The sequence below is a fragment of the Phaethon aethereus genome (assembly GCF_964289735.1).
Source record: "Phaethon aethereus genome assembly, chromosome: 3".
NCBI classification, from domain to species: domain Eukaryota; kingdom Metazoa; phylum Chordata; class Aves; order Phaethontiformes; family Phaethontidae; genus Phaethon; species Phaethon aethereus.
In genome coordinates, this window is record NC_138576.1 from 62,997,867 (window position 1) to 63,022,751 (window position 24,885).

General features: G+C 41.5%; 2 protein-coding genes across 2 annotated transcripts in view; one reads left to right on the forward strand and one right to left on the reverse strand.

Moving 5' to 3' along the window:
* The window catches only part of L3MBTL3 (L3MBTL histone methyl-lysine binding protein 3), a gene marked incomplete at its 3' end in the record, with an annotated part of 82,642 nt that extends 81,957 nt beyond the window's left edge, over positions 1-685 (forward strand). Inside the window, exon 21 of the mRNA XM_081998391.1 lies at positions 542-685. Within this exon, the coding sequence (XP_081854517.1) occupies positions 542-685 (144 nt within the window). The remainder of the gene's footprint in view (positions 1-541) is intronic.
* Positions 686-4,352: 3,667 nt separating this feature from the next.
* SAMD3 (sterile alpha motif domain containing 3) overlaps positions 4,353-24,885 on the reverse strand; it is a gene marked incomplete at its 5' end in the record, with an annotated part of 38,470 nt that continues 17,937 nt past the window's right edge. Inside the window, 5 exons of the mRNA XM_081997015.1 lie at positions 4,353-4,705; positions 4,948-5,030; positions 6,737-6,908; positions 7,300-7,503; positions 20,070-20,237. Coding sequence (XP_081853141.1) covers positions 4,421-4,705; positions 4,948-5,030; positions 6,737-6,908; positions 7,300-7,503; positions 20,070-20,237 — 912 coding nt within the window. The 3' untranslated portion in view covers positions 4,353-4,420. The remainder of the gene's footprint in view (positions 4,706-4,947; positions 5,031-6,736; positions 6,909-7,299; positions 7,504-20,069; positions 20,238-24,885) is intronic.

The following is a 24,885-nucleotide window of genomic DNA, read 5'->3' on the forward strand; positions in this document are numbered from 1 at the left end:
GTTGTGTTTGTGTCAAAGAGGCAGTTTCACATAGATCGGCCCCTGTTTACATCTGAGACCAAATTCATTTTAGTTTGCTATTGAATGAACAGAAAGGGGTGGCCTGAAGGGGTTTCCACTTCTTTAGCTGGGAGTGAAATCTGGAAGCTTTCTTAGGAAGCCTTGCATAGAAGGCGTAGCTTAGATGTTAAAAAGCACTACTGTGCTGCAGTGCAGTTGAATTCTACTTTGTTTCCCCATTTTACTTTTCAATAGCTTTTACCTTATACTGTCAGTATGAAAAAAAGAACTGATTAGCTAAAAATTAGCCAGACAGTTGTTTCCAAGGAGAGAGATCATCATCATCCTGTTCTTTTGGACTAGCTGATCTGTCTAAAAGGTTGAAATCAAAGCTATCCTGAAAGCATTTGAAAGTGTGTGTATTCAGCTATTCCTTTAAACTACCTGAAATTGCTGGGAATTTTTTTTTCATGTTTCTGAAACATCTACACTGCTGCATTGTCAGACCTATTAATAGCTTTGTATGTTTTTTCTTTCAAAGCAAATTGATGGAGAAGCATTTCTGCTAATGACCCAATCAGACATAGTCAAAATAATGAGCATTAAACTGGGACCAGCCCTAAAAATCTTTAATTCCATTCTGATGTTCAAAGCTGCAGAGAAAAACTCACACAATGAACTTTGAAGGTAATGGAAAATGTGTACGAGCCAGCTTTCTCCACTGGAGCTCATGTTTTATTCAAAGCACAAAGACTCGCTAGAACTATTGAGTAAGGACTCTCAGAAAGGAAGAAACTTATGTTCAGCACTGGTGGACTATTTATATTCTCTTCGAGCCAGTACACATCTGAATCCTTCTGGGAAGTGCTCAAGCTTTTGAGAAGGTACTGTGTAACAACAGAGTCAGCTAGTCTTATTTACCAAACTAATGGCGCTAATTCTCCATGGATGGTTAGGATCCCTAACTTTCTCTGGACATCAAGAAAACCATCATTAATTATTTATGTTGTACTATATAAGGGAGCGTTAATATTTTCTAAGAATTCTCGAATTCTACTTCATGTACCCATTTTACTTTTCAGAAGCTTTTACTTCATACTGTCAAAATAAAAACTGATTAGCCAAAAATTAGGCTACAGGTAGCCAGATGAGACTGTTATGGCTAATACGTATTTGTGCCATAGGTTAAAAATTTAAACACTTAACGTTACATATGTGACACTTTATGCTACAGCATATAACTTTACAGATTATAAAACTGTCTGTTTGCTTGTAACAAAACAAAAAAAACCTTGTTGGGGTTGAAATTATAATGCTTTTTTGATAACTGAATGTTTTTACTTTTGCACGATTACAAAAATGTTATGTGAGGTTTTCCACCAGCATCTTTAATGTATTTTACCAAAAGATCGGTATAGAGAAGGCTGCAACTGAAAAATAAAGTTTGACTTCATAGAAGACTTTTCGTTTATGCTGCACAATAGTCCCAGCCATGGGAGCCTGCTACGGTCCTTCTGCACATGAAGGAAAACACGTGTATTTTGAGGTAAGTATATTAGCAAAAAAGAAAATCTGTTCATTCATATTTGCACATGCCAGTCTCCAGTATAGTTAGCACAACAGTGGAGAGAAACAGTGTGCTAAAGCTAGGACTGCTACTCTGGCTTCATAGTCAGCATAGGTTTGTTTTCCCAATGGTGGGAGAATTATTTCACTTACCAATTCCTAGTTGGAAAGTCTGATTTCTAAATTAATAAGACGTGGAGGGAAGACAAAGCACGGAGAAAAACGATTCTTAATCACAGATGGTGCATTGGCACATCCTAGGTATAAAATGCATGATTTTCACCAGGTCATTAGCAAGGCTGCAGATGCCACCAGCAGGTACTTGGGTGAAGTAACCTTCTTTCGTGGAGGATTATTCTGATGATTTGTCAGGGAAAGTTGTTATACTTCGTATATATACAAAAGATATAAACCAGATGCACTTTAAATGGGAGAAAACCTAGCTACCTGTATACTGAGGACTGTCTCAGAGTGTTACTTTTGCAAGAAGAGAGAGAAGAGTTGGATCAAGATGTTTGGCAGCCCTCTTCTTAGTGCTGCGGCGGGCAGTTGCTCAGTCCTTAGAGCTGAGAACAAGCAGAGCATTTCCGTTGCACAGAGCTGGGAGAATTTTACATCTTCCCACAGATTTTGCTAGGCTGTTACTTGGCTGGAGTTCCTTAAGATTTCAAGAACTGTCTGTGCCCCTTCTGGATGATATAGGTGACTCGTACCTGCCGTAGTATGAGGTGAAACAGGGTCAGTATGAAGTAAGTTGCATTGCTCTGTTAATTTCCTTCCATAGCATTGCATAAATAATATTTTTACATTTTGTTCAATATTTGTACATTCAAATGGCACTCTTATTGTACTACAATACAAATAAAAGCTGAACTGGAGCCATCTGTTACATTTGTGTGTGCCCAGGATTCTCAGATGAACCCATCTGTTCCCCACGGTGGTGGTGGAGTAATTCCTCACCGTAGCTCAATGTCACCATGAGTTCAAAAGAGCAACTTAGCTACTGCTGTCTGCCCTCTCCCAAAACAATTATTCCTGAGGCTCACAGGCCACTTGCTGTCACAATCAGAATCCCATTTATGGACCTGTATTTTGTCACTGGCAGCAGCTGAAGTTGTCCATGCAGATCAGTGGAACGTCACATTTTTCTGTTTTCTTTCCTTCTGTCCGTCCATGTAGTTTATTTCCCCTCACTCTCTGTGTCTCTCTCATATGCCAGCTCTGTAGCCTGCTTAAGAACCAATGAAGAGATTTGCTGCTTGACAGACTTTACTTGGGGATGTCAGCAGCTCCCTGAATTTTTATATACCTACTTAGAGAGCACTGTGGTTTAAGAAATGGGTTTGGATTATACTGTTTACAAGCTGTAGAATAAGCCTCACTTAAATGATACAGAGCCCAACTTTTTATTCATACAGCTGTCGCTCACAACGGTGAGGGCATGCATAATCCTTACTTTTGTATCCCATGTGATGAGGCAGCAGGGTGTAGCCACCTCTGTTACAAAAACTACACCCAGCAAATTCACTCGGAAACTAAAAACACTGAGGAGACCTGCTGAATCTTTAACACGGCATTGTTGGCATTGTTTTGTGTGTGGTGTTGGGAGGTAGCTCAGCCGTCACACAGGTGAAGGTTGTCCCCTGATTGCCATGGGAGCCACAGGAAAAATCCTAAGATTTTAGCAAGAGACTCTGGCCATTAAATGCAGCAGTCTCCCCTCAAACTGGAGGGTCTCCCACTGTAATCTCTGCACTGGAGTCACCCCTGTACAGCCAGGCTTTAACAAAACTTCTGCTGTCTTCCAAACTGTGCGAGTGTTTAAAGAACAAACACTGCTTTGCCTACACAGATGTTTCTAGGACTGGTGGGAGATTGATCTCTTCGGTAGAACGAAGTGTTTTAATGAAAAGCCGTTTTAATTTCTAATTAATACAATGGGTCATGTTTGCTGGCTGCTGCTGCTGACTATCACTAGGCGCTTGTCCGAAGCTGTGCACTGTCAGGCAGTAACCCCTGGATTTCCAGACATGCAGGAGTTAAGTGGAGCATGTTAGCGAGAAGAGGAGGCTGTGGAAGAACAGAGGAGAGAGCCCTGCTCTGTGTGGGCAGACAGGAGAGTCACTGTGTGGAGAAGACTGATTTGTTCTGGGGAACAAACTGGGAAAGAAAATGAGATGTTCTCTCCCTGGCGCCAAAGCTGTGGTTACAAACACACATGGCAGCATCCCAGATAAATCATTCTTGCTACTTTAAGAGCTCATCTCGGAATCCTTATTTAGCAAATTCAGGATTAATGTTAAAAAAAAAAAAAAAGAAAATAATGGGGTTTTTTGGAGAAAATAGTGAAAAATCATCATCCTGCAAATTAAAAATCAGGCCCACCATTTTAAAACACAAAAATGATTATAGTAGGCTTTCAGTAATAATAATATAATGAAATGATGATAACAAGTAAGTTTGTGCCACTTCAAAACATTAACTATTAGCAGCTGAAGCAGTGAAGTGCTCACATCAGCTCACAACGTGTTTTTTAAATTCTGGCAGTGAAAATATCTGAATTTGTCAAATGTTTCATGTGGAAAAATAATACATGACACATGCAGTAATCTAGAAAATTTTATTATCTCTAATGCCTCAATGCTCTAGAATTTCCATTTAAAATAATGACTGCTTAAGTTTTAAATATTTTTAAAAGTAGCCAGTGCAGTAAAAAGAAGGGCATTATTAAACATAATTGTTATAAATCTACATACATTTTCACCAGAAAGAATGGCACTGATTTATCTTCACAACAAAGGGATTTATTTTGACAGAATGTCAAATGCTCCCAAGAGGAGTGCTGTGTACGCCATCAGATACTGGGATACTCGGGTGCCTCCTGCCCGCTCCTTACCTGGGTGGGCAGGGATGCTGGGCTCCTCACCTCAAAGACCAGGGACTCCAGGAAGTTCAGCGTCCTGTGGATTCGCTTTGGGCACGGGATATCGAACACATGAAATGCAGCCAGCAGCGCCGCCAGGGCCATGGTGCAGTCAGCGAGCTGGGCTAGCTCTTCTCTTTCTACGTATAGCGCAAACTCGCATGAATTCACATTGAAGGGATTTTTTACTTCCAACACTGGTGTCGCTGCCTTCACCTAAATTAAAAAAAGGATATTTCAAATGATGCCGCAGCATCTCTTTGAACAGGACAGAGAATGAAGCGAGCATAACAACACTGCTTTGAATTTAGCTCGTGTTTCTATTTGCCTTCTGCCCAAAAGGCAGGCTAATGTCATCCTGTTCCAGGAACTAGGCTGAACCACCAGAAGGCCAGGGATGTGCCCAAGCAGCTGCTACAAGGAAGAGAGACCAAGACTGCGGGCGCTCTGTCTCCTACCTCCTCATTCACTGCAGCAAACAGACTGGCATCATCTCCAAAGACATCTGGCAGGAGTAAACACGCAGCAGTCATTTTCATATCTGTCAAAGACAAGAATTTCTGCTAAATTTCAAATAAAAACATTCTGGCACTGCAGTATCATCCTGGAAAAGCAGATTGCAGCCTATGTTAACGGCTCAGCAGTAGAACCGTTGTTCAGTCCATTTTGAAGAGGAGTTTGTACCACAGTGAAGGTTGATTGCACCTCAGCTGGCAGTGGGCATTAATACTCAAATCATTCATGACCCTCTGCTACTCAAGATTACAATTAAAAATTTCTCTCACAATAAGTAAGTAGGCCTTTGGATTGCTTCTAGTGGAGTTCAGGAGCTGAGTAGCCCTCCTGCCCCCACCACTCATCCCCAAACCCCTCTCTCCCCAGTAAATCAGGTGTCTCTGGGAAGTCCTGTTGCCAGAGGACTCCGCTTTTGAAGGCTGCAGTACAAGCTGGTGCTGCAGGACCTCCTGGGATGTGGTACCCACTACCCCCCTGGTTCGGCTACTACAGACTAACATCTTTTTTTGTGGGTTGTGTGTTCCCGTGAGCCTGTCCCGTTGGGCACGCAGTATCTGGTGCCAGGACAAGTTTGTTTGTGGGAGAAAAACAGGCAAGTAGAGGCCTTGGGACTTATACTAAGGTATGAGTTAGAATCTTTGTGGGCATATTGTATAAGAAAAGGAGAAATTATGTACAACGTCCGTGGCTTTCTAAGGCCAAAGGCATGAGTAGAGAGTCCATAAGGGCTTTCTGGATTAGGCTGTTCATTGACACTTTTTAATCCATTGTGAGCTATTGAGCACTCATGTTTTTAAGCTTAAAGAAAGAAAATCCCAGTATTTTAACCTACTCAGCTTGCTTCTTTAAGAAATGTCCTGGTAACAAAAGGAGTGAAACCGCTATAGGGAACACCTGGGCTCATTCTGTGTCACCTTTGATTTGACATTCTGGCATGAAGGCCTGTTTGATAGAAAATGACAGTCTAAGGAGGCTTTCACAGAGCTGAGCTCGGGCAGAGGCATCGGCAGCTGCTGTTTGGGAAGAATAACGATTCTGAGTAACCGCTTCAAAGGTTTTGTCCCTGCGGAACTGTGCTCCCAGACTTCTCGGACTGAAAGGAGTGGCCTGGCAGCAGGCGCTTGCTGCCGTGCGGCCAGCGAGCCGAGCACGGCGAGGTGCATGGGCCTCTCCTTTGGCTGACTGCGGCACCCGCTCGCCGGAGGTGCCAGCTTCTGTGCTTACTCCTGCAGCGTGTCTGCCGAGACGAGGTGCTTGAACCGCAGTTAGTGGTAACCACTTCTTTCATTTCACTGGGATGAAGACTTTAACCATAGAAACAGTACCTCCCTTTCTAAAGGATATTGTCTCTTTTTTTATGGGACTGTTTCTAAACCAGAAAATTAGTTCTCTCTGTGTATTTTTAGAAAATAATAAGCACTCCTTTACGTATCTAGAAATCCATAATTCTACTCATTTAGCAATACTTTAAGGGAGTTACTAACTTTATCAAACCTGTAGTCTTTTATTCAATATGAAAAAAAAAGTCTCAGTACCTGACTTTACTTAATTTTCCCCGTAATTTATTAGCTTTTATGCTTAAATGCTTTGCCATCACTATATATTTTTCAAGCAACTGTGGCATTTAAAAAATGTTTTTGCAATAAAATTGGAGCTGGTTTAGTTACATAAGTAAGAACAATTAACTACAACAAAACTCTGATATTCAGGGCATAGAAGATTTGTACTGACATTTCAGAATGTCTTCCTCTGTGTGCCGCTTCAGATTTTCTTGCAGCATAATGTTAATTGGATTATTCCTCACCACATATAAAGATAATATGTTTTCTGAGTAAATCTCCAAAATCTCAACTGTTTTCTTATAAATGTCCATGTGTGTGAGAAGCTGGAACTCCCTAAAAAGCTAAAAGAAAAACAAATATTTGGTATTATTGCAATCCTCAAAACCAAAACTGAAAACAACACGAAGTGCACCCTTTGAAGACAGGATAAAACTAGCTCAGTAAAATAAGATTATAAACTGGAGGGGATAGTTTAATTTCTTTTCAAAGCAGGGAAGAAATACATCAAGTAGCACCAAAATACTTCAAATAACCCACTGGTGTTGAGTGTGGCATGTTTAACACAGGACTGGTGAATCTTTTAAAGTGGGGTTAGCAGCAAAACTATTGAGTTAAAGAGAACAGTGTTGATGGATACTTCACTGGAAACATCCAGTAAAATATGTGCCTGTGGTTGTATCACATCTATAACACAGAATTCAATGTTATTATTAAAAATAGCTCTGTTGTTACCTGATAAGGGCATCTCAAGAAAGGAAATAGTCGAAGAATGTCTTTTAAAGGTGCCTTATTGCTGATCATCTTTCTCCGTATTTCTATTGTCACACTCATTCTGTTATCCACTTCTTTCCAGTTCCTCTGAGTTTTCATATATTCTTGCTTAAGCCACTTAATATGTACATCCATTGCACTGCCTTCAAGATGAACAGGTTCTTCCTATCAAGAAATTCAGGAAGGAATTGTAACAAATCAGCTAGCCTTTTTATCTAATGTGGCTTGTGTGATTTGAGTGTAGTCAAAGTATAGCCAAGCTCAGCAGAAAGTACCTGTAGTGTGGTTTCAGTACCAGCTCTGTGAACTCATATTAAGACCTGTTTGCATATAGTACTATTGCTATTGGCCAAGTCTCCCAAGCTCAAATTACATATTTGAGGATATTCACATGCAGTTCCTATGCCTGTGTCTGGTTCGTGGTTTATTGGACATTAGTAGGCATTTCTAATGATGACCCGGTGTTTAGCTCTGTATTACCAAGAGAAATAGTACAGGAATAGTGCGTTTGTTTGTGACCAGCTTGAGTAGGCATTCCTGGCCTCTTCGTCACTGCACAGGAACAGGGGTGGTAGGTCAGACAATTTAGGCCCATACCCTCCTCCACCTGGCTGAGAAGGGTGCTGGGAAAAAGTCTGAAGTAAGGATGCACGTGTAGTGGTACTTCCCCCGAGTTCTGCCAAGACTCCACTGAACTGGAGTTCGTACTATCCCAAGAGTTATGTCTTTAATAGCCTTCAGTAGATTTTTTTGCTTCCATTATTTCTCCTAGTCACTTTTCCAACTCTCATAAAATCGTACCTTCCACAACATCCTGCATTAAATTTGGCAGTTTAACTATGCACTGTCAGAAGAAAGGCATCCTTTTGCTTGTTTTCTCCTGCTGCTTCTGCTTCTGCCTTTGTGCTGGATTCAAAACCTATTCACCATCTCCTTGCCACCGTAGTTTTATAGATATGTCGTATTCTGTCCTCAGCCACCTCTTTTCCAGCCAAGACTGTCTTAAGCTATTTAATCATTCCACATATAAAAGCTGGTCCATACTTTCAATTAGCCTTGTTACTGTCTTTGCATATTTTATAATTTCACTACAGCTTTTATGAAATGGGCACAGTAAAACTTAAAATGCTAGTTGAGATGCTGGGACACCACAGGTGCATACAGTGGAATAATGCTCTCCCTTTTGTTTCTTTCTTAAATAATTCTGAGCTTTCAATATACTTTTTTGAACTGCTGCTTTAGCATTGTGCCAAATTTTCTTTGGCTTAATATAAAAATACCATTTGTGAATGGTACTAATAAGCTCAGAGCCCATCACTGTAAATGTTTTTAGGACTGTTTTTTCTCCTTGTGCCTTATTTTTCATCTATCACTATTGAATTTCATCTGCTGTTCTTTTTGCCATGTCACTCAGTAGTATGGGGTCCTTCTGCAATTCTTCAGTCAGTCTTTGTCTTCAGTACCCTTAGAGCATCACCAAATGTGATCAGCCAACTAGTCTCCTTTTTCCACATCATTTAGAAACATATTGAACTACATAAACTAAGCATGAATAATCTTTTCTGCTGTAAAACCCAACTATTTCTGCCTAGCCTCTTGTTCTGTCTTTTAATTGTTTATCCATGCAAGGACCTTCCTGCTTATCCCCTCAGATTATATCCCCTAAAAGCCTTTGAAAGGCGTGTAGTGAAATCTCTTCTGAAGTTAAAGTAAACTGTATCAGCTGGATTTCCTGTGTCCTCCGGGTTGTTGAATACTTCAGAGAACTAATGAATTTATGAAGAATTACTTCTGTTTACATAAACTTCATTGATTCCTTCCCAGTGTATTCATCTCTTGGGGCTGCATTACAGTTCTTGCCAGTTTGGCCAGTAAAGATAGCAGGTTTCTTGGTCAGTATGTTCCCTAGCTCTCTCCTGAAACTCTAGAAACAGGCATCAAATTAGCTACCTCCAATTTTCTAGTATCATGTTTCATAAGAGAAATTGAACATCATGATTCGAAAATTACCTATTTTATCCTTTGACACGTCTGAAAATTTTGCACAAATACTTGGTCCTGGGAATGTGTTACTCCTCATTTTAGCATCTTATTCTGTAACCTCTTTACCCACACGCCAATCTGAGACACGTGCCCTGACACCGCCTATGAAGAATGGTCCCAGTAACGTGGTCACCTGCACTCCTGCACTCCTCTTCTGAGGATCCTTGCAAAGTCTGTCTAGTTTTTCTGATACGGTTTTATATTCTGCGAGACCTCCTGCACTGGAAAGTGCACCCCGAGCACTCCTGTCCCTTAGCAGCATCAGGCTTCCTGCTTCTCCTCTGGTCGAAAAAACCTTTATACCCATTGCAGAAAAGGCAGAAAACCACAAACGCAATTCTGTGTAAATCTCCAGCGGGTTGCGCATAGTCATCAGAGTCCTGTTTTGCTAACATGTCATCTCTGCAAGCTCCCTGCATCAGTGTTTGGTATTTTCTAATCTAATTTAATCTATTTTATCTAATTTATATTGGTTCCTGACTGTGAATACCATTCTCGTATTCACACATCGCCCAGTGAGCTGTTCAGCTGTCCCTCAACCTGCTGACTTGCACTAAGTTGGATGGACTGTCTCTTGCTTCAGCAAGACCACTGCACAAAACCAAGGGGCTGGTCCATTCTTGTCGAGTTCAAGATGTTCATGCGTTGTTACACATGCACACACACAAACTTGGGCAGTTGTTTGGAGTTTTTTAATTACATTTATGTTTTTTACTCTGGGAAAGAGCTAGTTTGAAGTCTCTTGACTCCAAACTGCTCTGTCAGTACTGGCTTCTCCTGTGGGTCTGCTTCCAAGCCTCGTGCCCGTAGAGCGTGAACTTCTTTGGCCACCTGGTGTGGAGCACAGCAGCTCGTTTCCAGAGGGGCCATCACCTTCAGTGCCTTACTTGCAGAGGCAGGAAAGCAAAACAAACTCAACCCAGTGTGCTTTTAACCCCAGACAACCTGACTGGGTTGCTTAGAAACAAACACTGAGGAGAACACGTTGCGACCTTTACTCCAGCTTATCTCCATCCCCCTTGTCAAGGCAAACACTGCTCGAGTTGATGGACTTTCCGTGTAGTCAGCTCTGTCCTTGAGAGCTAGTTTAGCTAGTGACATTATTCATTAGCTAAATGAGACCATTTGACATTTTTGTAAGCGTCAATGGCAAGCTACCAATAGAAATACGGCACTAGTGCAAGGAAGAATTGCTGTCATACTTACCAACTAAGAAAAAAAAAAAGTGTGATGGAAGGCCAGACTTGTGTAAATTATCCGTTACATATGAGTAACAAGCAGAAGGCAGTGTTAGAATTGGTTTTCCTGCAGCATTCATCCTGCTTAGGGCAACCACAATCTGTAATCTTTTAAGCTGCACTTCTAGGCTGAAGAAAGCTAGTTCTGAACTTTAAGCTCTTTAACATAGGTTAGTGTAGTCTATGTAACAGACTACGTGCCCAGCCATAAAACACATCTTAAAACTTCAGTCAACTAATAGAGCTCCAGAAATGTACCAAATCTCTGGTAGTACTGGAAACCAATTAATGACAGTTTTCTACTGGCCTTGGTAGCCATTGCTGTTTCAGAGATTATATCTTGTTTATTATTATTAGTGGAAACGTAACAATGTTTATGTACCTTGAGGATGGGCAATGGTAAGTATGATGTACGCTTGGGGAGTTGTAAAACAATGCTGCATGCAGTGAAAGAGCAAGTGAATACTGAGTTCTAGGGTTGGCATTAGCAACCAAAGTTGCTGTGATTTTGGGGACTCCTTGACTAAATACAGTGGCTTTAATACAGTGGCAGGCCTGTGCCTTTTATATCTAATCGCAGAATCATAGAGTAGTTTGGGTTGGAAGGGACCTTTTAAGGCCATCTAGTCCAACCCCTCTGCAGCGAGCAGGGACATCTGCAACCAGATCAGGTTGCTCACAGCCCTGTCCAACCTGATCTGGAATGTTTCCAGGGATGGGGCATCTACCACCTCTCTGGGCAACCCGTCACTTCATTTCATTTTGTCTCTGGAGAGTTTCATTCCAACCAGGGAATAAAACAATATACTTGTAGTACATAGTGCTATGTAAATATAGATTAACTGATAATTGGGAGGATGGATTTACTGCGTCATTGCATATTTCTAATTCCAACCGATTTAATGCGAGTGGTGTATGTTATCAGTCAAGAACAGAGCAATGGGACTTCACTGGTACATGGAGTCAAATGGCAGTGACTGTCTTCAGCAGAACCAGTGTGGAATTAGAGAACGGTGAACTTAGATGTTTGTGGATGAGTAGCTGTTTGCAGTCAACCTAGCTGAAAATCTGAAGGGCAAAAGCATTCTGATCTATGTTGTTCATTATTTCTAAGCATAGGTTCATTGAAATAAAATCTGAATGGTTTTGGTAGAGCAGGAAAGTTTGACATCACTTGAATTTTACACAAATGATTTCTGACCTCAAGATTTATTAGATTCTAACATCAAAAAAGGTTTTGCTTTTATTAAAAAATCACAAAACACCATATTTGCAGCAGAACACATTCAATGTGTAACTTGCTGTATAACTCCATTTCCATTATCTTCAGCCCTTCTTCCTATTTTTCAAATTTGCCTTTTTTCTTGTAAAGTGCAGTGAATGAATATTAACTCAGTCACACCTAAATGCAGGATTCACTTAAAATGTTTTCATTTTTTCCTTTAATTAGTTTGTGAACAGGTTGATTTTTAATGTAAGCACAAGGGTAACTGAGAGGTGGCTTTCTTTTGGGGGAAAGAAGTTATCTCAGTGGGACACCATTTTTCAAAGTATTTTAAATTGTATTAGAGGATGATTCCAAGTGTGATTTAAAATCTTTTATAGTTAACTTTCACATTGCTAGTATGAACAGGAAGAGTCTTGGTTCAGTAACAGGCTTTCCAAACCCATCAATCAGCCTATCACATGCTAATTTAGGAGAGACTCTAGATCCTCTCCACTTTAACCATCAAAGCAGGAAAGCTAGTTACAGCACAGCAATACTCCAGCAAAATTTTGACAGTGAGGTTAAAGCTCTGTCATTTCAATACTGCGGAAAAGCAACCCTATCTGTACCAAAGCTAGGATCTCCTGTCTCAATGTGTGAAGAAAAGAAGCCAAAGCTAACAGTTCATCCTATACGCAGGACAGAACTAAAAAGATAGCCTCTTTAAATGAGGAATCCTTCATTCTGGAGGTCACTCAACCTCCTCTGGCCAGATTTTCAACTGTGTCACCAGTAACATCCACTTCCCTTGCAGCGATAAGGAGAATGTTAATTGGTAGTCTTTAATTATTTTTTTACATATAATTTTGTCTTATTTATCGTTGTACATACTGAGTTTATAATGTAAAGAATTTCCTTTCTTTTTTAAATAATTAAGGTTTGATTTGTTAAAAAAAAAAAAATCTTTCTGGAACAATTTACCTCAATGCCTTTAAAAAACAAGCTGCCTCTGTCACAAGCTCATGAGAAACACAGCAGAGTAGAGAAAAAGGCCAAAAGGATGCAGAGAGGAAGTTAATGAGGTAAGCAGAGGATATCCAGTACTTGTATGTCAGTGTAACCTAGACCTTGCCTGAGGGATGGTCCTGCCAAGGCTCTTAGCCCTTCTGTTGGATTCACACACAAAGGCTGATGGCAATAGGGAGCCCATTCCTGACTGCCCATGCCGACAACCACCCGTAACCTCTTGGCATCTCACATATCTGTGATTAAAGCCACCAGATCTAGGAGCCACACAGGTTGTAGGGCTCCTTTCCCATGCTCCAGATGGCTTTTGACATTGACCCCCAGTCGATATTCATACTTCTACTTGGAAGCATATACAAGTAGATTGTGTTAAGATGCTCACATTAAAGCAAGAGAACATACATAAAACAACTCAACTCCAAATCCCGCATGTCTCCCATGTCCTGAAGCAAGAGGATAGTTATTCATTTGGTCAGAGACAGGTTTTTAAATAAAGTCCCAAAGCCCTTTTGACAGCTCTTAATTTTTCCCCAAGATACAAGATTATATTACCATATTCTTGTAAAAGGCCCGGCTAGCGGGGCACTTTTATGAGTCAGTGCCACAGCCAAGGAAGTGAAGCTGCTATATCTCTTTGTGGGGAGGAAGGAAGCAATTCTTATGCATGATGTGCATCTCCATGGTCTAAGCTTTCAGTTACTGTTGAAAGCCAGCATCATAAATTCTAGAAGTCATTAATGTCAACACCAAAGTAACATGACTGCCTAATCACAGAGTGATGAAAACTCCTCTGATGAGGACAGCAGCCACCTCTTGCTCTTTACAAGGGTTTACACCAGTTTCTGAATGGTAAATGTAGCCTAGCTGTTGCTAATGACAGAGATGAAGATCTCTTTTTTTGAAGAATGCCAACAGGATCTACTGACTCCTCAGTTTGAGAGAGTGAATTCAAATAGGACCAGGGCATGGATATGAGGGCACTGAACTGCATGCTGCTGGTCTGTTCACTACCAAACATGGATTTAGGTTCCTCACCTGGCATGCTTTGGGAATATTCCTTTGAGGGAATTCCTTTGGGTGGAGACTAATCTGCTTGCTGGAGGGAGTAGAAACCATGTGATGGCAATGAGAACCACCTCCTGAACAGTAGTGCCACACAGACAAGTTCAATGGTGCCAGCACTGAATGGGAGCTCCTTTTACACCGCAGTTTGGAGCTGGGTTTCTAATGAGTAGCAGCGTTGGTGCAGCTGTGGCATTGCCTTTCATTACTGCTGCTCTTGTCAGCTCCCAACACCAGCTAATAATACTTCCTTTGAAAAAACATTGCAAATTTTCCTTGCTAGATGCCAATGCATATACCAAGTCATGTTATTGCTTAGAGCATTGATGCTGCTAACACTTCTTGATTGCTGAGTCCACCTGCATCAGAGTTCGCATCAATGCTCAAGGTACTTATGCAAGAAGGCCTGACAGTAGCAGTTTCAGTGTCTTCCCTATGCCTAAACAAAGAATATGATGCTTGCATACTGGCACTGGGAGTATGATGGGACCCTTGTTTAGGATACTGTTTTCCATTAATTGCGTTTTGTAGCTTGTTCAGGATGAGAAACAGCTTTCACAGGTAGTTAAATGAGCATAATCTGAATCTTGCATCTTGATTTTTGAATACCGACAAATGGACCTTGCTATTTTGTCTGGAATACATACAGACACAAGGCATCATAAAAACCACAGTGTACACAACAGTTTTTAATACCACTATTGTAAGGAACAGCCCCTTTTTTTGTGGTGACTTTCAGGTTCATGGCTTTTAGTATATTGGACACGGGCATTTTATGTCAGGAGGAATGCTCAAACCAGGTTATGGCCATTAGAAAGTGAAGATTTGCTAAAAAAAACCCTAAAACACCCCAGGCTGATCTGGAACAAGTCTGAATCTGAAAGGATGCCGCTCAGGGCCCATCTTCTTGCCCCAGAGGGTGGGAGAGAACTGAGAAGGCATCACAACTGTGGCACCTCTCATGTCCAAACACAGAACACAAAGACAGGTGAAACAGCACGGGCAGACTGCTTTCATGCAAAATGAGCACGTAACCTACTGCAGGATCCACGCTGACTTGTAGTCAAATGAGCTGTTTAATTAAAGCAGGCTCTGCTTTAATTACACATAATTACCATTTTGAACCAGGCAGACACTTTCAGAGCTAGACCTGCATGCCAATGCTAACTGCAAACTTTCAAAGCTGCATAAGTCAATTTATTTCTGATCACAAGTGCTTTCTGATTTGTAAGCTGCCAAACACACAGCATAAGAAAAATGGGTGAAATCTGTTTTCCTCTACCAAGGGACAACCTGCATTTCACACTTCATGTTAACTCACAGAACAAAGGAGATACTGAATGACATAAATAAGAAGGTGAAGCATAAGATGTATACCAGGAATTTGCGTTCAAAACTTTTGCTTTGACTCCAAAAGCATTTAAAAATATTAGCTGTGCAACACCACACACTACACACATCAAAGTTTTAGTGGAAAAATGACATTACAACAGTATGGCCATTGGATGATCATTCGTATATGCATGCTCACATTCTGGCTGTGCAGATATTCAAGCACTTGATTTGGAGACCTTTAATTTAGAGAACAAGGGGCTATCATCCCTTCTTCATCCATGTACAGCATTCACAGTATAGATAGTACCCAACGTTGTACCTGCCCACAGTGCCCCTCAGCCACTAGACTGAGCCAAGGGACTTTCTGCATCCCATACACAAGCTGTTCATCCTTTGAGAGTTTTACAGACATTCAGTTTATCTGGTTTCCTTTTTCCCTTGCTGACATCTTTTTTCCCCTCCTCATTCCTCCCGTTTTCTCCAGCCATCGCCTCACAAATCCTATTCTCTCCACACTCCTTGAAACCTTGTTTCAAGTTTCTAACTCCTGCAGTGGCATCATCTCATTGATACGCATGATGTTAGTTATCACCTTAAAGAAAAGCATGTCCCTAGGAAATGTCTAACTTGCCTAATTTACCTAATTTGAGGTAAAAGAAACTCAGAGTACCCAGAGTAGACATCACTCAATCCTGATTCCTTCTTTCATCAAAGACAATTTCCAGACCATGATGAGCATAATGCAAACAGGGTAAACTTCTGTGAAGCACCCAAAAGCAGCAACTTTTCCACTACCATTTTTCACCTCACAATTAGTCCTAAGACCACTCCCAGAGGCTCAAGCAAACTCCCAGCTTCAGTATCAGTACGACTTTGGCAAAAGGTTGCACAGGCTGAGGAACGGTAAAGGCAAAAGATGGCATAGATCATCTGCTTCACGCCATTAAATGGCTGGCTTCCTTCAACAATCAGCTCCCTTGGGCTGGCTGGTCTTCTACATCTGCCCTGAACCAGGTACTTTGTGCAGGTTAAGCCTTCCTTAGGTAACAATGGACAAGGACTCATATTGAGTTCATGAGGTTCAACAAGGCCAAGTGCAGGGTCCTGCACTTGGGTTTGGGCAACCCCCAGTATCAGTACAGGCTGGGGGATGAAAGGATTGAGAGCACCCCTGCCAAGAAGGACTTGGGGTACTGGTGGATGAAAAGCTGGACATGACCTGGCAACGTGTGCTTGCAGCCCAGAAGGCCAACCGTATCCTGGGCTGCATCCAAAGCAGCGTGGCCAGCAGGTCGAGGGAGGTGATTCTGCCCCTCTGCTCTGCCCTGCTGAGACCCCACCTGCAATACTGCATCCAGCTCTGGAGCCCTCAGCACAGGAAAGACATGGACCTGTTGGAGCAGGTCCAGAGGAGGGCCACAAAAATGATGAGAGGGATGGAACACCTCTGCTATGAGGACAGGCTGAGAGAGTTGGGGCTGTTCAGCCTGGAGAAGAGAAGGCTCCAGGGAAGACCTTCTTGCAGCCTTCCAGTACTTAAAGAGTCCCTATAAGAAAGATGGGGACAGACTTCTTAGCAGGGTCTGTTGCGATAGGACAAGGGGTAATGGTTTGAAACTAAAAGAGGGCAGATTCAGACTAGATAGAAGGAAGAAATATTTCACAATGGTGGGTGAAGCACTGGCCCAGGTTGCCCTGAGGGGTGGTAGATGCCCCATCCCTGGAGACATTCACAGTCAGGTTGGACGGGGCTCTGAGCAACCTGCTGTAGTTGAAGATGTCCCTGCTTATTGCAGGGTGGTTGGGCTGGATGACCTTTAAAAGTCCCTTCCAACTCAAACTATAATTTTATGATTCTAAGTTCTGAATATCCCCCAAACATGGAGGCTCATATTAATGTCTATGTCAGGCACAGTCCACGCTTGTTTCCAATGGTGGCTAACCTGATGAATATTTGTAGGGAGCATCACTTTAAGCAAAACCTCCAGCATGGGTTTATGTGCCTTCTTACCATCGTTTTACAGCCCTGAACACTGCACTTGCTCAAGACCTTTCCTGTGATGTTAGCCACTCTAAAATGAGGGTGCTCTTCAATCTTGCTTGAATATAATACTCTGTAATGAGGAACACATCAGCTGATATCTTAAAGAAACTAGAGGAGAAAGCCAGATGCTGCATGTGGAAGCAATGCCCTACATGGGAGGCCAAGTAACCTCGTGCTGTGTTTGGAGGAGGAATGCCTGCTGGCAGGTAACCGGGCTGGGACAGACCAAGGGGCAGATGTCATCTGTGGCTCTGAGCACATCCCAGAACATCACAGGAAGCTTGTCCTGGCAAGCAGCTGTTTTTTCACACAATGAAATAGAAAGAGTGGGTAAGGATTTTATTAGTAGTAATAGCTTTATTACCTTTTTTTATATAGCAACAAATGCCAGGTATACCTGAAACATTTCCTATTAGTAAATAATCTTTCTATCAGTTTCATACCATTAACAATCCAATATGATACTGACACAAAGCACATTTGACAGAGTTAGATTTTATGACTGTTCAGAAACTAAAGCTCAGTATAGAAGTCAACTGTGTGGCTGGTAAGTAGGTCATCTGTTGGGAACAGATGTGCTCTTTCATCTGCAACCGCTTGCCAGCTGGCTTTGACCTATTATGCCCTAAATGTCCTACTCTGCCTAACTAAGGGAGAGTGTGGTGACTCAAAGGGCTAGGAATCTTTCACTGATTATTCTCCAAAGGTCCCCTTAACCTGGAATTCATTTCCCACCCTTTTACTTTAAAGAATCCTGATGTGTTGGCTTCTAGTGCACACAAGGCTGATCTGTTCTTCCAGACTTAGAAAAGGAATGAAGGCAAGGGGATCAGGCTAATGATAATTTGAATATAATTTGGTTTTGCCTGTGGTATTGGCTTCTAGACAAAATATTTATTTTTTGAAGCTATGACTCTTTGTTTAGCAGTTTAAATTTATCACAAAGTAGTTAGTGCCAAGGATTGGCAGAAAAGTGCCTTTATGTGTGTTCCTAAATATACAGAATGAAAAAACCCACACTGCATTTGTTTAAAAGAATATTAAACAAATGTCATGTCCAGCTGTGCACAGTTGTAGTGACATACTTTAGGATCTCAGAGCCAGATGTACCTGCTTTCAATGTAGAAACACATTTAAAATTTAAGAAAGTTATGATTCCCTTAATCTTGTGGGAAGCCTTAAGAGGGTCCACAAGTGTTAATTCTTACATTTATATTTATATTTTTTTTTTTTATATATTTATGTTAGGATACAGGAAAAATGAGAGAAAGAAAGGAGAAGTTGTTTAGGGATACTCAGCATCCTCTAACCTCCTTCCAGTTTAACCCATATTTGCTTACGTTAAGGGTAGCAGAAAATGCCTAGGACTTTAGAAGAGATGGAACATACTTTCTTCTTCTTCAGTTTCTAAAGCAAACAAGAGATGACCAGTGATGGCCTTGGGCAATGCAGTGTAAAAGAGTGGTGATTCCTAGTTTACACATACACAGCGCAGTGCAGTTACACCTTCTCTGTAGAAGGTGTAGAAGTTATACCTTTCCCTGTAGAAAAAGTTGAGCATGCTGTCCCTACAGAATCACCGCAAAGCCCTTCTCAACTAGCTGATGTGCCAAAAAAGACCCACATTTGCCCTTTCCAAGCACTTGCGGATAAAGGATGGCTAACTATTAATGCATGCACAAAAACATTTCTCGTTTACTGCATGCAAGACTATTTATTGTTTTGCACCCAAATTAAAGGTTTCTTACTTTACACATTCTGCCAACCTCCCAACTAAAGCAGGCAAAAAGAGGGAAGTGTTTATTCCTGCAAACATTAGTCAAAAGGGGATAAACAGAAATTACTGAAGCTTCTAAAAAAAACCACCCAAAAACACAAAAAAAGCCCCCACAAAACACAAAAACAAACCAACCCCAAACATATATCTGCATTCTGGGTAGAAAACTACAGCTACCTTCAAACACAAGGGTGATGTATGCAGAAATGCATCCAGTTAAACCACTCTTGCTCGCCTAAATATACGTGTCTGGTAAACAGCAGGATGGACATGTGTAAACTAAAGTCAAATATCTGCTTACTTATCTTCTTTATCACATTCTTACAATTGTTTAAATTTTACCACACTTCAATTGCAGCACAAGGAAGTGTGAGGAGCATTGACGAAGCACAACTGGAACCTTAATGTATTTATGAAAACTCATAAATTAATTCGTATGCTTCAAACACTTACTGGACAGTGATAGCTCTCGGAATTCTCTAACTAACAGGGTATAAGCAACTGCATGCATACGTCCGGATGCTTCAGAACCATCCTGATGTATATCACACATCAACACGAACAGCTTTTATATAACAAGGTGCAATGTCACAGTAGGATATGGCCATTTGCTACCAGCTCCGATATCACTTTGCATTCTTATTTGTACAGAGGTTTGAGCCCTTAGACACAAGCCTCTATTGTTTTTCACTCTAATTGGAGGTGTATAACCTAGAGCAGAATGGGAATATTGCATTTAAAAAACCAGAGTTTTCTGTCCAATTGGCAACGACTCTAAATGACAACAAATGTGCAAGGCATCCAGTATCGGGTTTAGCTCTGCTGTTGATACTTGGTTCTTCAGAAATGGAAAAAAAGTCAACGGTCTGACTATAGGACAAACTCTGTACAAAATGTATTTAAAATAGGATGAGATCACTTCATTCTCCCCTTTACTTCTTGGTGGCCTTACCGTCAGCAGAGGAGCTGAAAGACACAGTTAAGCACCAAAAATCTTACCTCTACCTGTACCTGGACATCATTGTGTTTGTTTTCAGCAAATGAAGATTTCCTGGTCTGTCCTCGTCTGTGGCCAAACTTGCATTTGTTCCTCAGGACTTGCTCATCATCTTCAATGGGTCGCCGCACATATTTGAAACGATCTTTAAGGGCCCGTTTCCATAGCAACTGCATGGGGGGGAAAAAAAATCTGTCATTACCAGCATCTTTCAAGAATTTGCCCCATTCCTAAAGCAGGTCATTTTGTTTTATCTACTTTATAAAAAAGTGCTTGCCACTAAGCAGAAAAAGACTCGTAGGGTGGCATCAGCATACTGGTGGCTTCAGGACTGAAGGAAACACAAGCACCTGTGGTATATGACTTCATGGCAACTAAACAGCAGGGTGACTGGTACCACCACGGTTCGTTAAGGATGACAGTAATTGGACCTAAGGGTTAGATTTATCCAATATAACTAGGGCTATCAGTAAAACCACGGTTTGCTTTCCTTTTCTCAGCTCTTACTTTGGGATCAGGTCATGAAACTACATGGTGAATCAGATCAGCTCACTGATGCCACAGAAAACTAATGGGTTGTTTGGGGTTTTTTTGAGTGGATTATTTTTCCTCTGCCTCTGACAGCATGTGACTGGTTGTGCAGTTGTACGATCATTGTATCTAATACAAGAGAGTGGGAAAGACACAGTGGGACACTCCCTTTTGCAGGGAGCCTACAGTTACACCAGATCAAGTGTATTATTAAACTGAACTCAAAATGGCTGAATTAAGAGGATCATTTAAGTAGGTCCTAGTGTTTGTAAGACTGCTCTAGGCGTGTAAACTGCAACTTAAAGGCAGTCCTGCACTGCAAGCGGATGCAGTCCCTGCTTAACGGAGCCATTCATCAGTCCTTGGCAGCTGAAGATCGTGTGTATGTTGTCCCCCTGCTTCTATCACACTCGTGTCTTTTTTTTACTTGGGTACTGAAAAGTCACTTCTGAAAATTGGATAGACAGCTACTTCCTCGTGCGTCCTTACGGACAGACGGCTGCTTACCTGCAGTCCCCGGCTGGCTGTCCCGAGGCAGGACCCAGCCGTGCTAACTACCGACACGCGGGGAAGCAATTTCGAAGTAAAGGCTGTTAAATGTGTCCGCAGGCAAAACCTGCAGCAGTGGATATTGAAAATGCTTTGTCAGATCCTCAAAAGCAACTGCTTATTCCAGTCATTGAGGGGTTTTCAACAGTCAGAGGGAACAAAAATGAGTCAGAAAAGTGACTGTAAATGACAGGACATAGGAAGAGAGATTCAAATAGCTGTTACCTCGTTTTCTAAAATTGACTCCAATACTATACCCACTTAATACTATACTGAAGCCTCTACTCACTGACATACTGAAACGCAATATAAACAGAAGAATGACTACCCCCAATTTCTTACCAAAATGGTTTCCTTCATTAGTCAAGGGCATATGACTTTAAGGATTAACTTTGGTGTAAACCATAATTCAGTGAAAGTAGACTAAGTAGCACAGTATCTTTCTCCGCAGCGAGCCTGACATGCCTGCCTTTCTCACCCACGGCATATGGATAGGAGGGTCTCTTAAGAGACGGTGGTGAAGGCAGCTCCCACCTCCCTAGGGTACCCAGCTGGCTCACAGGCCCTCCATCCCAAAAGCAAGACCTCGATTAATGGTGAAAAATGGCAGGGGAAGAGCTATGAGAATGCAGCCCCTCTGGTGGCATCTACCTCAGCTCTTCTTCAGCAGACCTGGGCCAGCCAGGGCAGGTGTGCCCCTCTGGGGGGACACTTTCTGCCACCCACCTATGGGCCCTTACAGAAGTATCCTCTGCCAGTCACCCTCGAACATCCGAGAACTGGAAAGAAAACAAACCTATCTGCATTTCTCGTATGTAAGCTCCAGACGTGGGATTCTGCCAGAACAGGAGTCACGTTGTCACCAACCTGAACGTAACGATCAGCAGCAGAGCACAACCGCCCATCCAGTCTTCTCACAAGGTGTATTTACAGCCTCAACTCGAATATTGCACCCAAGCACTGTTTTCCAAAGCAGTGAGGTGACTACATGCCTTGAAAATCCCACTTGCTATCAGCTTGAACCATTAAGGTTCCTAAATACGCTTATAGTTCTGGCCCTATGCATTTACATTTTGATGCAAATACCCCAGCGTTACATGTTTAGCAAAATTTATTTGGAACATCATTATTTTAAGGCTGTTAAGAAACAAGCAAACAAAAAACCTCAGTTGAACACTTCTCTGAAGTGGTCAACAGATGTTAAAATACTTTAAAACATGAACATCCCAGAATATGTTACCAGCTGACAATTTAAATAGCGCCTTAGTTGAGTTTTATGCAGTTTCTTTCTTTTGAAAACCTTTGCTTGGCTAAGAGACATTTTCACTTATTCTTCCACATGAAAGAATATGCTGACACCTATACAGAACTTTAAATATCCCTCAAAGTTCAAAACATTCAGCTGTTTCATCCTTCTGTCCTCAGATAAATTCAGAATTTCAACTAAATCTGTTTCTGTAATAGAATTCTCATAAGCACGAGTCCTGTCTCACATACCTATTTCATAAATGAGACTGCGAGCATATACATTTACATGGTTTCCCTAGCGGGTAATGCATCTTCTAAAAAGGATGCTTTTGTCACCATTTTTGAGCTGATAACTTTATTTTCTATTAATTCCCCATCCCAAAAAAGCCCAGACCGCTCCAGGGAGGTTTACAATGCTTGTAAGGGAGCAGAAGGATTAGTCTGTGCCTATCTGACATAGGAGGGAAAGGATTACATGCAGATTAAAACCAGTAATTTTCTAGCAAATAATCATTTTGTGTGCAGCGGTTACATAAATTGGGCATGTCAGCACTGGGATCCCGGGTTTCACCGGCATCACGGCACGGGTCGGCAGCCTCACGCGCGCGGCGCGGCTGACGCAAAGCCCGCTGGCAAGCGGTGCGGGTGAAAGCCCCCTCTCTTCTCCTTCCTCAGGTATGGTGGTCTTGCAACCATACGATTTCCAGTTGCTGGTTGAAATGAAATGAAGTAAAAGGGCAGTGACTCTTTACAAATGGTTGGATGTAGCCCTTGTAAAAGGAATAAACACAAATAGAATAGTAGCTTGCCTGTGGTCAAGAAACAGTGTCACTCCCATTTTATTGTGACTGCTGCGACTATGACCTTGGCTTTTTCTATATAACCTATTTGTCTGTAACTACTGACAAATGCTGCATTGGTTACATTATAGATCAGAAATCTAATAATCTATTTCATGATCAAATGGAGATTAATTTTTTAGAATGTTGTGTTACTTCAGGATAATGTTGTTCTTTAAGTAGAAGCAAACATCATGGGAAAAATTCCTTAGGCAAACACCTTAAAGTACTTCTGTCCAAAAGCTAATCTTGGAACAGGGTGGGGAAATTAATTTAATTCCAGGTGCTCCACAGACCTCTTAAATCAGTTTTGCTTTTACTATAAAATGATTAATTTTTTTTTTTAATTCTTATTTAGGATATCAGATTTTTTTTTCTTAATTCCTGCTTCTACAGTGACCTAGTAAATAACCTTCCTTTTAAATTCATAGTATACAAGTAGCTTATTCATAACCTTGTTTTTAAACTTATTCATTCAGGATCATTATCATCATTCAGGCTGTATTCCATTAGATAGCCTTTTCAAGGGCCAGTGGGCACAGAAGCATATTTTTCTCTACTCACTCCAAAATTAAATAGGAAACCTTTTAACCAAGGAGAGGGAATTATGGATAATCTACTAATAAATCTTGAAACACTAAACCTTTAATAACTTCTCCCTGAAACAGTTTGCAAATACTATACTACATTTCTATATAATGCACACATGTTTAAATTACTTGTTTAAAATAGTTCGGAGTTGTAAATAAAAACTGTCCGGTATTTTGGGGGGAAAAAAAGTTTAAAAAAATGGAATGTTCAAAGTTTTGCAAGTATATTTTTTTCCTGTCGTGAAAATACTGGTGTAAATTTAGGCATTCATAGGTTTGATTTTTTGTTGTTGTTCCTCGTAAGTTTTCCAGCGGATCTTTCCCCTTTTCCACTTTTCCCACTTTTCCAAGCCATTTCCTTTCCATGAAAATGTCGCAACAAGAGTGCTGACACTTCTGATTCACAGTTTCTCCAAGTTTTTCATTACATCGAGTTCTTTCTGTTCTGATGTTCTGTTCTCGGTCAGGAGAAAAAGCTAATTCTGGAACGTCAGGATCTCTCAGGGGATGAGCTTTCCCCTTTCTCAGCCAGAACACCCCTCGGGCTGCCCCAGCCCACCCACGCCACGTGCGTCCTGGCCGTGGAAGGACCCAGAAGAGTTCCCACTGCAGCCTTCCCCCAGCCAAGACACACTTGTTTCTGGTGATGGGCTCCAAACCGTAAGACTCATGAGTTAAACATAAAACCACACCACTGACACGCCTTCTCAGGGCTTCTTATTAAGAAATTCAAAAGTCTGAATACTTGAAAACTTGTTTGTTGGTGTTCTCAAGAAACTCAGATAGCTTTATTAATCTACCATTCCTGGAAACCATCACTCTGAGGCCTGCCCAGCCGAATCGCCATGTTCGGCGTGTTCCCTTCTCCAGCCTTACGACGCACCAAAAGGAGGGGGTTATCCCTCAGATACAGACATCTGCGCACAGCCGGTCGCCCGAGGCTCCCTTTGGAGTCCACAGAAAGAAACAGGAACTTCAGTAATGCTGTTCCTCTCTTCCCAATGTAGACATCAGAACCACATTATATGAACTGCATCTCCAGATGTTTACGTACGTTATTA